Source organism: Prunus dulcis, chromosome 1, assembly GCF_902201215.1.
Source record: "Prunus dulcis chromosome 1, ALMONDv2, whole genome shotgun sequence".
NCBI classification, from domain to species: domain Eukaryota; kingdom Viridiplantae; phylum Streptophyta; class Magnoliopsida; order Rosales; family Rosaceae; genus Prunus; species Prunus dulcis.
In genome coordinates this window covers 15,602,002-15,617,189 of record NC_047650.1, presented here as the reverse complement: position 1 = coordinate 15,617,189, position 15,188 = coordinate 15,602,002, and the positions used below count along the sequence as shown (strand labels likewise).

At 39.6% G+C, this 15,188-nt stretch overlaps 2 protein-coding genes across 2 annotated transcripts; one reads left to right on the top strand and one right to left on the bottom strand.

The window, feature by feature from the left end:
• Nucleotides 1-4,787: 4,787 nt before the first annotated feature.
• On the bottom strand, nt 4,788-6,491 carry LOC117623832 (UDP-glycosyltransferase 92A1-like). Its single transcript, XM_034354833.1, has one exon. The coding sequence runs from the start codon at nt 6,445-6,447 to the stop codon at nt 4,921-4,923; it is 1,527 nt and encodes a 508-aa protein (XP_034210724.1). The 5' UTR covers nt 6,448-6,491; the 3' UTR covers nt 4,788-4,920.
• A 5,367-nt stretch (nt 6,492-11,858) lies between these two features.
• On the top strand, nt 11,859-13,107 carry LOC117615053. The gene is made up of 2 exons (XM_034344049.1): nt 11,859-12,266; nt 12,835-13,107. Exons 1-2 carry the CDS (start codon nt 11,859-11,861, stop codon nt 13,105-13,107), a joined length of 681 nt encoding a protein of 226 aa, XP_034199940.1.
• Nucleotides 13,108-15,188: the final 2,081 nt, after the last annotated feature.

The following is a 15,188-nucleotide window of genomic DNA, read 5'->3' as shown; positions in this document are numbered from 1 at the left end:
GAAGCTCAGATTGGCCATCGGAGACCGTGGACCCACGGGGTCCCGGATCGGCCGGTCGAGCAGCTTATCGCTTATCGAGGTTCCGGGTCTCTTAAGGCCGGCCTAACTGTTTAAGAAGCTAAGGCGGGCATAGGAACAACCTGAATGAGTGTTTGTATTTCTAGGAGCCGGGGGCAGGGTGTTTAATTTAATTCTTTTATTCAGCAGTTTATTGATTTATTATTCATGGATAATCAGGCATCAGAGGTCCAGTCGACCTGCAGGAGGAACCTTCGAAGGGTCAAATTAGCTCGGACCATCTGTGAGTGGACTTTCTTTCATGAATTATTTTATATAAATGAGTTATATAGAGGTTTTCCATAAATAAGATTTTATAAGTGATTTATATTGATTTTATATAAAAGATTTTTTATAAACGAGTTTATTTGACTAAATTCCTTATATGTTCCTGAGTAAGCTTTATTGTGTTTTCGAGCATGATTAATACAGAAATATTTCTATAAGTTGTGTGCTGCTTACTTTTACATGCTTAAGAGTTATAGAAAACAGATTTTGAGGCTTATGAAGAAATAACAGCACAACTTGAGATTTCAGTTGTTATTCAGATTTTTCTAAAGGATTTTATTTTAAAACCACCTCGTACCCATTTATTTTTGGTGATTACCCAGAGTTGGACCGATGTCTACGGACATCCAGTCCGATTTCAGTTATGTCAGTGCACTTGACTTTGCCTCACGAGTTTCGGGGACGCTCGGACCGTGAGTGCCAGGATTTGCGGCTCGGCAGACTTGGTGTCCCGAGACCTGCCAGGATTGCGGCTCGGCTGACTCTGTGTCCCCGAGACCTGCCAGGATTGCGGATCAGGCTGACTACGGTCCCCTGCATCCTGCCAGAGCGACTCGAGTTGACTTGGTGTCATCGAGGAATCTGCCGGCGGGATAGGCTGATCATAGTCCCCTGATTTCGCCAGTTTGCGGCTCGGGTGGACTGCGTGGCGCCCGAGACCTGCCAGGGAATTGACGGATATGACAGGGGTACAAATAGGTGGTATTTTCAAAGGATTTTGAGTTTTCTTTTATTCAAGGATAACTTTCAGTGATTTTATATCGGTTTCTTAGTATTTGCACATTTATATTTCTATATCTTTATTCGGTTATACGAGTTCTTGATTCCTCCAGGCAGTGATATCTTTATATATCTGATCGATTATGTAAGTTTATTCATCAGCATACCGATTCATGCTTATTGAATCTTTTATATTGAGATATAGTTAAATTTTCGATATATATATATATATATATCCCTAGTTATTTCAAAACGGGGGTATTATATTTTGGTTTGTTTTTTTAGAATTTCACTTTTTGTCCACTCACAGTTTAAAACTTGTTTTTCGCCCCCAGGTTGTAGAAGTGCACAGGATCCACCACCGGGCCACTCTTAGCCTCCGCACTTTGAATAGCAAATTGAAAGGACCCGACCCAATTTCCACTTTGGAATTCGAGCCAAGTCCTGTGCGTGTCCGACACCTGGCGAATGTCGGGCACAAATGACCTTTTTACCCTTCTTATTTCAATATCGCTTTAAAATTTCCTTAGACTTCTGCCGAAAATTCGGCAGAGTCTCCCCTGTATTTTGACTAATCCCAAAGTTTTCCACCTGTTAAACAAGCTAATAATTCTTCACCAACTGCCAGAATAGTCAATCAACCAATTTCAACTCTAATCACTACATTTCCATCTGGATATCGGAGCGTTCTCTGAGTCCCTCAGGGTTGTGAGGATTTCTACAACACCATACCTGGTTTGAGACATGGAAGCTAAGAATGGCCCGGTGGTGGATCCCGCGTACTTCTATGGCCTGGGGGCGAAAAACAGGTTGGAAATGTGAGTGGACAAAAATAATGTTCTTCAAAACAATTTTCATAACATAATATCCCCCATTGTAAAAAGAAAATTTAGCTAAATAAAATTGAATACGTACTTTCTGCATCAGGCATATTCAACTCAAGGCATTCTATATCAGTCATATTCAAGCTCGAAAGTTTCATACAAAACCACTGAAATCAAAGCTTTCATAAAAGTGCTGAAATCAAACGTGTATAAAAACTCTGTACTCAAACCTTGCATAACTGAACAAATATAAAGGTATCTATGCCTGAAAAATCAGAAAAACTGATTTAAAATAACTGAAAATCATAATTTAATAAAAGAAACTCAAAATCCTTTGAAAATACCACCAGTTTGTACCCCTGTCTTTTCCGTCAATTCCCTGGCAGGTCTCGGGCGTCACACAGGCTACCCGAGCCGCAAACTGGCGAAATCAGGGGACTATGATCAGCCTGTCCCGCCGGCAGATTCCTCGATGACACCAAGTCAGCTCGAGTCGCTCTGGCAGGATGCAGGGGACCGTAGTCAGCCTGATCCGCAATCCTGGCAGGTCTCGGGGACACAGAGTCAGCCGAGCCGCAATCCTGGCAGGTCTCGGGACACCAAGTCTGCCGAGCCGCAAATCCTGGCACTCACGGTCCGAGCGTCCCCGAAACTCGTGAGGCAAAGTCAAGTGCACTGACTGAACTATAATCAGACTGGATGTCCGTAGACATCGGTCCGACTCTGGGTAATCACCATAAAGAAAATGGGTACGAGGTGGGTTTAAAATAAAAGCCTTTAGAAAAATCTGAATAACAACTGAAATCACAAATTGTGATGCTGTCTCATCTGATTTCAACCTCAAACTTTGTTTCTATAACTGGTAAATAAGCAGCACAGATTTATAGAACTGTTACTGTACTGATCATGTTCCGAACCGTAATAAAACTTACTTAATATCAAATAAAGAAACTTATTCAAATAAATTCATTTCTAAAAACTTATTTATATAAAATAAATATAACTCATTTATGAAACTTATTTATATAAAAGCACATCAAATCATTTATGAAATCTGACTTAGGAAAGAAGGTCCACTCACAGATGGTCCAAGCTACTGCGACCCTTCGAAGGTCTCCTTTGCAATTCTGTCGGGTTCCTGGTGCCTGATTATCCATAAAGATTAAATTAATAAACTGCTGAATAAAACGAATTCCAATTAAACACCATGCCCCCAGCTCCTAAAATACGTACTTTTCGATTCAAAATACTCATATGCCCACACTAGCCTTTTCGGATAGTTGGACCAGTTTTGGGAGGTCCGATACTCAGCTAAGCGATAACTATCAGATCGGCCAACCTGGGACCCGTGGGGCCCACGGTCTCCGATGGCCAATCTGGACTTCCCTGAAGGTTTCTCATAGAACGGGAACCATGTTCTGCGAATTTGGTCCGAATCGGACGGTCGGATTGACCAAAATCGCGTTATCGCTTAAAACCCTAACCCTAGCCCCAGGGTTCGCGATTCCGGAGTATCCGGGACTCCGATTCGCGATCCGTCGAATCCTACGCCATCCTGAAATCGCGTAGGCCGACATATCCAAAATTCAGCGCGATCCAACGATTACACGACACTGCACCCACGGATCGCGCGATATGAAAAATTCGTTCGGGGCTCAAACGGACTCCGAATCGAGATCCGCGAAATCTCACGCGCTCGTGACGACACGAGGACCTCAAAACTGGCCAGAGCCGTGCCACCACCCTGTGCCACGCGCCGCCACACGCGCGGGACAGATCGGGTGTCCAAAGCGATTTCGGGTGGCCGAAAAATCTCGGAACCAAGACTCCAAACTCCTACCCTAGGTAAAACACCCCATTTGGAGTCACTTTTGTTCTTGGACCACCCCCAAAAAGTGACCGGATACAGTAGTTTCGAAGGGCCGAAGTTCGGCCGAATTTTCAAGTTCAAAATCGAACCCCTTAGAGCTAAAATCGATCGAACCCCATACACCCATCAGCTAGAGCACGAAAAATAGCTGAGAAACCATACCTTACTCGAACGATTTGGTGGAGAAACGAAGGAGAATTTCGAGCTGGAAGTTTGGGTAGCTTCGGACGAACCTCCGTCGGAAAACACGAATTTTCGGCCAGCTCAGGGCGGCCCTGGGGTTGAGGTCGGTTGGAGAAGGTAGGGGACTCGATGGCGGTTCCAACGCCACCGGTCCCGTGGCCATTGGAGCTTGGAGGCGGCGCCAGCACCCTCTGGAAGTCGGCGGCCCGTTTCGCGCAGAGTCTGGGTTTATATAGATGCAACTTCGAAATATTTACGGTTATGCCATTGAGACTCTTTTGACCATAACTTTTTCGTTACAACTCCGATTCGGCCCCACTCCGTGTCTACGGACTCCTTTCGCCGTGAAATAAGGATCCCTCATTTTCTTACGCGACGGTACATTTTTTCGTCGCGCTAAGTTGTCTTTTGAGACGAAAACTCTCGTCGCGCAAATTTTTTTACCGCCAAAAAAAGGAGCCAATTTTCTGTCCAATCTTTACGCGACGAATGCTTAGAATTGTCGCGCAATATTGTCATGCGCGACGATTTTTGCCGTCGCGCAAGATTTTGGCGCCAAAAAAAAAAAACCTAGTTTTTATCCACTACCTTTGCGCGACGAAATTAATTTAGGTCGCGCATAGATTGTTTGCGCGACGAAACTGTTTGTCGCGCTAGTTTTCTGTTGTTTGCGCGACGGAATTTTTTTTCGTCGCAATAGTGCTTTTTGCGCGACGAAAAAGTATTCGTCGCGCAAATAGTAAATCGTAATAGTGCCCATATTCGATATTTCTTTGGTTCTTGTTTAAAAATCAAATTTAAAGCTAGTTATGATTTTCAACCTCTTGCCATATCCACGAGTAGAGTTTAATATTAGAATTCCCAAGTACTTATTCATAAGTCCCTAAAACATTTGCTCCATAATTTACAAACAATAGGTCATTTCTCAAATGACTTGAAAGTTACAAAGATTCTTTCATTTCTCTTCAAGAGAAAAACCTAATGACTAACAATGGAGTTACTGGATTTTGATGATTCTTGTCTCTTTGAAAAAAGAACAGCAACAAAATCATCCATTGCCCTAACAGAAGACCCTTTTTCTTCATCATCATCTCTTATTGATGCTCTTATCTTCTCCTTAATCACAGCAGCATTTTTCCTCATCTCTCCTCCTTTCCCACTTTCATCCATCACCAAATCAATCACACCCTTCACCTCCTCCCCAACAATTTTGCTCTGCACACCCCTTGTCAGCTCCACACTCACACCCATCTCCTCCTCCAACATCTTTGAATTATACGCCTGCTCTGCTGCCAATGGCCACCCAACAATTGGCACACCCTGGCTCAAGCTTTCCATCACTGAATTCCACCCACAATGACTCACAAACACCCTTGTGGCTTTGTGTGACAAAATCTCCAACTGAGGTGCCCAATTGTGCACCAACAAGCCTTGTTTGCTTTTGTTCATTCTCTCTTCAAATCCTTGAGGCAGCCACTCTTCTCTGAACTCTCCTTTCAAATCAAATCCTACTGGAGGCCTTATGACCCAAATGAAAGCCCTCCCACTTTCTTCCAACCCAATAGCCAATTCCTTCATTTGGGTTTCACTGATTGTGTTCTGAGAACCAAACGAAATACAAATAACAGAATCTGAAGCATGTTGGTCAAGCCATTCAAGGCATTTCTCAGCAGGAAAACTCAGTTTTTTTCCCACACGTTGCCTTGAAACACTTAAATCCAAAGTTGATGTGTTCTTGAGTGCCTCTCTAGGAATGAGAGGCCCAGTGGACCAAACAGGACGCCTCAAGTTATTCCTCAAGATGTCCAATCCAAAGGGTTCAATTTCCTCCACAGTATTGCACAGCCAACCAAAAGATTTAGTAGAAAGTGAAATTTGAGGCTGGAAAAATCTGGACCAAGAATCTGTACCATCTGCAGCTCTTGTAAATGGATCCAGCTGAGAGATATTGAAACAGCACCGTTCCGGGAACCCAGGAACGGTGAAGAAGTCCTCCTCTGTAGAGCGGTGTGGGAGGTTGAGCCAAATGGAGGTGTCAGCGGCAGTTCCATAAGCACCACCTGTGGCGAAGCTCACATTGACAGTGCCTAAGCTGTCTGCAACATCATTAGCCCATCCGAAAAACACATCAGAGATTATGCAAAGCGGCGGGCGGCCTTCCTTTTCCATGATGTCGGAGATTAGGCGGCGAGCAGGAGCTTCAAGGCTGACAGAAGCAGCAACAAGATTGATCAGTTTGCTGAGAGGCAAGTTCTCTGGGGTTTCAGTGTTTGGGGGCAAGCCATGTTCTGTGCTACAAAATGAAAGCTCAGCCAAGTTGATGGTGTTGTTGTTTGATGAGGTGGCAATGGTGGATTGGAGGGACTGGATGTTGAGGGGGGTTGTGGCAATGGTGATGGTGAAGTTTGTTCTTTGCTGGATTTGCTTTGCTAGTGCTAGAAATGGTATGATATGGCCTTGAGCCATGAATGGCAGCATTACAATGTGCTCATTTTCAAATCCCATCTCTGATTTTGGGTTTTTCTGATTCCTTTGGATTTGGCTGAAATTATATGTAATGGTGAAGAAGAAGAATAATATATATATATATATATATATATATATATATGCTGTTTTGAAAGGTATGAGCATAAATGCATGCGTAGGATGGGAGAAATTTACGATATTAGGCTCCGTTTGATAGAGGGATTTGAAAGGAATTATTTGGATTAGAAGAGCCCAAATTTGCTATAAGAACAAGAACCACATTAGATTGAATATATTTGAAATAACTAAATATAGTACATTTGAAGTGACTATATGCAACGAATAATTTGAGTTGTAATTTTGTTTCTTTTTCTCTTGTCCAATTCTTGGCATACATAAATTGTAATAGTCGATACAAATAATTTTACTTTCTAATGTTATCTAAATTCATCAATTTAGAATCCCTCCACCCAAATGGAGTCTTATATGCTCGAAGTTGGTATTAGAGTACATCAGTATACCTCCATCCAAATGTGAAACCCAATATAGCACACTACCACACATTCATGTACCATGCAATAATTTCTCCAGAATTGGCCAAACTTTTGGTCTTACTCTTTACCAGTGGCGGTTCTACTGCAAGGGCAAGGTAGGTAGCTGCCTACCCAAATTTTTTCACAAAAAAGAAAAACCTATATGTAAGCAAAGCTAATCCTACCCATCCCAGGTAATGGTGTGAACCCATGCCTACCCAAACTTAAAAGCAACCCACGTGTTATATGGCCCAGTCAAACTTAAAAAAAGAAAAGGGGGGGAAGCAATATAAGTAAGCAGCCAATTCCCTTTCGGCTGTGCAATAGTCGACAGTCCCAAATCATTATCTTTTGCATCTTCTTCTTGAGTTTGGACATTCTCTCTTGGCAGCATTTTCTCATATCTAAGGCCAATAAGTATTCTTCTATTGGCTTTTTCCTAAAATAAATGTATGCATCTTAAGTTTTTTAATAGTTTAATTTAGTTTTAGATTTAAATAGTTTAGTTTTTTGTTGCATTGCATTAATTTTTTTTTGTTTTTTTTGTTTTTTGTTTTTGTTTTGTTAAGTTTTTACATTTGAGAGTAATCTCATTACGCTCTCCTCGACTAGGTGTATCTTTTTATTTTTATGAATGAAATTTACTCGTACTGTCGAGTTTTTAAGGTAAGTTTCGCCTATCTGACTTTTGAATCCTGGATCCGCCACTGCTCTTTACCCTTATAATAAATTCACTATTTAACAAACTCTTAAGGGTTCGTTTGGATGAGTCACTTGGACAAGATTTGGGCTCTCCTGGCACTTATAATTTCATGTAGACCAGGTAACCCATTTGGCAACTCCAAAGAAGGAACTTCATAAATTACGTGGAACTTTTTAAGATGAGACTTTGTGAAACCCAAGTCCCTTCATTAAGTAAGGCCTAAGCAAGCGTTATTTCGAAATGTATTATGATCACCATGAACCAACCATAAAAGTCATTAAATATTTGGATACCGCTAAGCATTTAAAGACTTTTTAAAAGTCACAGTCGAATACCACTAGACTTTATAGTCTTTAAAAATTTGAGTTGAATACCTCTAGACTTTTAAATTCCATTAAAATCGTAAAACACCACATAAGTATGGATTGAAAACATTGCCGACAACAGGTTTTAGGGTTGTGCAAGATCCAATCCAATCCAATTTTAATCGGTTTCGATGATCTGGCATATCAGATCGGATTGCTTATCATGACCCGATTCGAAAATAAAGAATATTCTAGAATCTGGGTGCGTGAATTGAAATAAATAAATAAAAAGACTGAAAAATTGGTTAAAATACATTACCATTATATATATGGAAAAAAATTTATAATAATCTTACAAGTCTACAAGATATAAATAAAAGTTTATCACTCTAAACTAATCCAACTTCTTTAGTTTTGGCTTTTTCTTGCACACTAATTGATCTAAAAAACAAAATAGGTGAGGGATGAGCAAACCACTGCTCAGTGAGTAGATTATGTAACATGTCAATCAAGCAATGTCATTTTACACACTCTAGAAAAATATAATAAAAAAATACACAATCCAAATCATATCACATCATTACTTCATATCTTGGTTATCCTTCATAAATTGTACCCAGCACGTGACCCCTATCGGCCTCACTGCCCTATGTCCCCATCTAGTACATTTATCCTTCGGATACCCCATCACTAAAGTTCTCATGTTCCATGAATAATACATACTTCACAAAAATTTCAAATAATATATATTGTGTGAAATATTGCACAAATTAGACATGCTTGACTTGAAAATAGAGAGAGATTTTAAAATAGGATAAACCCATGATTTTCACATACAAAATAAGAACTTTTAGAACATATTACATAACGCACACACCATGATAAGTATGAAATATTGCAAGACAAACACACACGCTCTTTATCTTGTTTCTTTTTCTTCCTTATCTCTCTCTCTCTCTCTCTCTCTCTCTCTCTCTCTCTCTCTCTCTCTCTTTCTCTCTCTAACACTACTACAAAAAGTGAAAAAGACGACCAAAAAAAAAAAAACAACGGTTTGACGGAAAACCATCGTTGTATTTGAAAAAACGACGGTTTTATAACACCGCCGTGTATGATTAACTTAAACATCTAAAAAATGGAGATTCCAATTGGTGTTTTTTAAAAACGACACACCTAATTAAAAAAGCGACGTCTTATTGAAAAACTTTTTCCTCAAAGTAAACTCGGAGCCCACAAACAATGGCAGAAGATGAATCCACGGACGTAGAAAGTAAAGACGACAGTGTAAAAAACAGCCGCCGTTTTTATTCCGTAATAAACAAAACCAAGTTTTGGTATCCGGGGCCGTATAATTTCAAAACAATCCACGGCGGTAAATTAGAAACTACCGCCGTATTAAATGCATGTACAACGACGGTAAAGATAAATTTATCGACTTATTCCTTGAAGCGAACTACGACGGTATCTTTAACACTAACCACGTTGGTTTGTTCAATTAACTTTGTATAATAAAATTTACCACGTCGTAAAGTTAAAATTACCGTCGTATTTATTAACTTTATACGTCAACCCTTATATATAAACCGTCGTCTTATTAATATAATTTTTTTACTATTTATTTCTCGGATTTTGGTATCCTACGACGGTAGACCAACTTAATGACAATAATTGAGAATAACCACGATGGTTTATATAGAAAACCGCCGACATAATCAATTTTCTGAGACTGTCGTATTTATTCAATTTATACGTCTCAACTTATATCTAAACCGTCGTCTTAATTGTAATTTTTTATTATTATTTATTTCTTGTATTTTTGTGTCCTACGTCAGTAGATTAACTTAATGACAAGAATTGAGAATAACCACGACGGTTTATATAGAAAACCGCCGACAGAATCATATTTTTCCTGAGATCCCAAGAGTTTCGAAATCTTACCAGATGGAACTCTGTTCCTCATCATAATCGGACCACAGAAAGACAATATTTTAGAAATTGATGATGTTTGTGTAATTGTATCTTTGAGATACATAGAGGCACAAACACATCAACATCCAAAAATTTGTCTCTAAAATTTGACGACGGCAGCCTAAGATTTGAAGTCAGACAGACAATTTTTTGGAAGTTGATGTTGTGTTTGTGTTTGTGTCCTTCAGATACACAAACCCACACACACATCAACATCCAAACAATTGCCTTCTAAAATTTTGACGACGGCAGCCACAGATATTCATTCAAAGAGAAATTTTTTTGAACGTTGGTGATGTGTGTATGTTTGTGAATCAGATACACAAACATACACACACACCAACATCCAAACAATTGCCTCCTAAGAGGTGAGACTGAAACTAAAACCCTAATTGAAAATTGAAACTAAAATCCTAATTGAAAACTGAAACTGAAAGAAATCGTGGAAAAAAACTCAATTTATAAAATAAAATAAAAAATTCATATCCACGTTGGTTATATAAACCCTAACGACGTTTAACAGAAGGAATCAACGTCGGTTCGTGAAACACGGAAGACGTATTAAACATACAAACAACGTCGGTCATTAATATACAGGCAACGAGGTTTCGACAAACAACGTCGGTCCATATAAAAAAATGACGTGGTAACTTGTAATTTCATGTATTCAAAAGTAAATTTTTGTCGTGTAGCACCCAACTAACCACGTCGTTTTCGGAATACAAAAAGTCAAAAAGCTTTTTTACTAACCACGTCGGTTGATGTTATTTTAATGTCGTAATAAATACTTACTAGGGCGATTTTCATGACTACCATCGTTGTATTTATCATTGGGACACTATATAAACTTTTTGGTCACCTAACCTAAACTTTTACGTTCTCTCTAAAATTTTCAGTTTTCTCTCAGTTTCCCTCTCATTTCAAAAAAGTTGAGTTTCTCATTCTCAACTTTTACGTTCTTCCTCGCCTTCGTCTCCAAAATTTGATTCCGAAGAAAACTTTCTTTGCAAGCCAAAGGTTTGAAAACTTTCTCACTCCTTTTTTTTTTCTTTACTTTCCTTATCAGTTGAAGTTTTTTTTTTTAAAAGAACGAGTCCCACTGATGTTTGAGACAAGAAGGTGGTTTGAAATTGCCAAACCTTTCACTGTTATCACTCACAGGTCATGTGAGGACGACGGGTTTTTCTCGAATTTGATGTTTTTTGTTGACACACCACGACGGTAATTAAATTTGTGCTATTTCAATAGCACGACTGTTCATACTAACTGACGTGGTGTGTTAATAAATATGACGTTTGAAGAGAAAACTGTCGTCTGATTTGAAACAAATGAGGGAGAGAGAAAACTGGGCGGTTTTTTTATTTATGAACTTATAATACAACGACGGTTTTATTTAATTACCATCGTGTTAAGTTAATGACCACGTCGTATTAGCACGACGGTTCTTTTGTTTTGCCATCGTCTAAACTTTCATTTTACGTCTGTATTTTACCTAACCGTCATTGTTTTCCTTTTAGTTTGTATTTCCCTCTAAACATGGTTTCGAAATCTCAAAGTAAGGAGGCTCAAGCGTCAAAAGGTCAAGGCAAGGACATTGCAGTTTCAAAGGCACAAATGGGTGAATCCAAATCTGTTCCAAGCAATCCCGCAAAGAAGATGAGATTTACTTCATCTTTCGAGAAAGACCCAAGCTCTACGACATTTGATGAAGTGACGAAATCGACTCGCGGTATCAACACAATGAGCCGTGTTGTGAAGAGGAAAATCCAAAAGATTAAGCCTGTGGTTGAGTACAATAAAAGTGGCAGACCACATGGCAAGGCTGCTATTAAGATGTAGAGTTACATTGGTGTTTTGGCACGCACCAGAGTCCCTCTTGTGGACAAGAAATGAACTCAATTGCCCAAGGACCTGAAGGAGTAGATTTGGGAAGCTGTTCAAATGGCTTATGTTGTTGGGGAAGGGGGCAAGAAGATGGTGCTGTCGTCTGCCGCCAAAAAATGGAAGGATTTTAAGTCTACCTTAACTAGGCAGTTTATCCTTCCATTCGCAAATGAGAAGGAGAAGTTAAAAGAGCCCCCTCAGCTTTATAACTTCATAGAGAAATCTCAATGGGATGCCTTTGTAGCTTCAAGGTTATCCCAAGATTTTGAGGCTATGCATTCTGAGCAGTCACAGAGAAGGGAGAAATGCGAGTACAACCATAGGTTGTCTCGAAAAGGGTACGTTGGTTTGGAGGATCAATTGGAAGAAACCATGCCCGGTGAAGAAATCGATCGATCTCTGCTATGGAAGAAGGCAAGAGAAGATAAACAGGGAAACATCCCTAATCCAAAGGTTGCAGAGAAGGCAAAATTAATCATAAGTCTCACTGACTCTGTTCTAAACTTGTAAAATAGAGGTTTAATTTTTCATTCAAACGTCGATCTTTTTATTAACCATCATTATAAATGAAACCCCACGACGGTTTTTATTTACCTCCTTTCGAAAAAGATATAACGTCAGTATTTTTATAAAACCGACGTCTGTATTAAATTAGAACGACGGTTTTGTGTTTCTATATTAGGTTTTTTAAATTAAATTTGGAACTTTCTTCATATTCACATGCACACACACTCTCTCTCCCTCTCTATTTCTTTGCAATTGGTTTGTACACTATTTTTGGATCAATGAATATTTTGGTTGGGTTTTTATCTCTGATGTCAAATAAACGACGGTTATTTCATTGACCAACGTTTTAATGTACACAAAACAACGGTAGTTTTGGGCCGAGATATTAAATATTTTTCTGCGTCTATTTGTTAAATAAATCGTTGTCGTAACCTATTTACCACGTCGGTTAATATTTTTATTAATTTATTTATTTAATCAGTTTTACAATATGTTCACTCACTAACCTTCTCTCTCTCACTTTTAGGATGATTTGAAAAAACAAGTCTCCAAGGGCACTCTGACTGTCTCTAGGAGCAACGATGTTTTGACCTTGGCTTTGGGAACCCCTGAGCTTGTTGGGAGGGTCAGAGGTGTTGGAGCTGGAATTTCCCCAACTCAATTCTTCAATTTGCCGAGACAACAGAGAGTAAAATTTGCTGACAAATTGAAGGAAAGTGTTATGGAAGCAGTGAGAGAGGAAACCAAAAAGATGGAGGCTAGGGAAAGCAAAGTGTTTTGGTGGCAGTCAGAGCAGTGAGGGAAATTTTGTTGAAACAATTCAGTCAACTAATTCCCAACTTTGATCCCAACTTGCTCGGTAAAACTCCAACTACACCAATGACTCCAATACCTCCAATTCCTCAATTGGAGCAAAGCCCAAAAAATCCAATGTCTGACAAAGCAAGCTGCTCTAATGTCCTTCAATTGGAGGAAGACAATCCCACGAATGATGCTGATGCTGATGCTGCTGAAAACCGTCAAGATGAAACGGTAAAATCTCTTACATTTGATTTTTTCTGATTTTTAAATTTTAAATAGACGTCGGGTTTAATTTACCATCCCTCGTCTATTTTCACCTAGACGACCTTTCTATTGTGTAGCGACGTTATAACATCTACACCATGACTGTTATGTATGTACCGTCGTCTATAACCTTTACCCCATCAGTATGTTCTAGAAACTATCGTTGATATTATACACCACGTCGGTTTTGTTTATTTGTTGGAGTCGTCTATTTTACTTCATGTACAAACTAACTTTCATTTCTTTATTTATATTTCTTGTTACAGGATCTCTCAAAGCTTGACATGCCAGCTCCTCTGTTAGCCCTATGCCAATATGTCGAGACCAAGTTGAAGCCTGCTAACGAGACCATTACAATTCACATGCCAGAGGAAGTGTTTGGCACTGAGCATGATACCTGGCTCTTGTGTGAAGACGTTTTACAGTTTGCTTCCATGGTTGAGATTGGATCCACAGTGATTGCACTATACATGAGGTAATTCTAGAAATCCAATTTTGTTTTTTTTACATTTCCTTTCTTTTAAATTAAAATCTCATTTAATTGAATTTCATATATTTAATTAGGTACCTATTTGACTATTTAAAAATGGCAAATATGGTAAACCTTGTTGGCTTCGTGTGACAGGACCCGACCCAATTTCCGCTTTGGAATCCAAGTCGAATCCTGTGCGTGTCTGACACCTGGTGAATGTCGGGCACGAAAGACCTTTTTACCCTTCTCGTCTCAAATTCCCTTCAAATTTCCCTTAGACTTCTGCCGAAAATTCGGCAAAGTCTTCCCTGTATTTTGACTAAACCCAAAATTTTCCACCTGTTAAACAATCAAATAAATCCACACCAATTGCCAGAATATCTCAAATAACAGATCTCCACTCCAGTTTTTCAGTTTCAACTAGATATCAGAGCATTTTCTAAAGTTTTTAGGGTTTCAAGGATTTTCTACAAAACTCTACCTTACTTGGTGGCGCGGAAACTATGAATGGCCTGGTGGTGGATCCCGCGTACTTCTACGGCCTGGGGGCGAAAAACAAGTTGAAAATGTGAGTGGACAAAAAGAATGTTCTCAAACTAGTTTAAAAAAATACTAACCCCCGTAGTCAAAATAATTATGTAAGTAAATCTAAAGTTCATCTGTAATCAAATATAGAAAGCATGTAAATCAATAGGTATACGTATATGTATATATATACAGATATAAAACGGCACGAATATTAAGAAAACTGATATAAAATTTTCTGAAAACAACAATTTCATAAAACACTAAAATTCCTTGAAAAGTACCAACTAGAAGTACCCCTGTAAGTCCGTCAATTCCCCTGGCATGTCTCGGATGACACGCAGTCTATCCGAGCCGCAAACTGGCAGGATACAGGGGACTATGATCAGCCTGATCCGCCGGCAGGTCCTCGATGACACCAAGTCAGCTCGAGTCGCTCAGGCAGAATGCAGGGGACCGTAGTCAGCCTGATCCGCAATCCTGGCAGGTCTCAAGGACACAGAGTCAGCCGAGCCGCAATCCTGGTAAGTCTCGGGACACCAAGTCTGCCGAGCCGCAAATCCTGGCACTCACGGTCCGAGCGTCCCCGTAACTTGTGAGGCAAAGTCAAGTGCACTGACGAAACTGAAATCAGACTGGATGTCCGTAGACATCGGTCCAACTGTGGGTAATCACCGAATAAAATGGGTACGTGGTGGTTTTAAAATAAAATACTTTTAGAAAAGTCTAATCAATAACTGAAGTCTAGAATCAAGCTGCTATCTCATCTGACATAAGCCTCAAACTCTGTTTTCTATATCTGTTCTGTGTAACTAAGC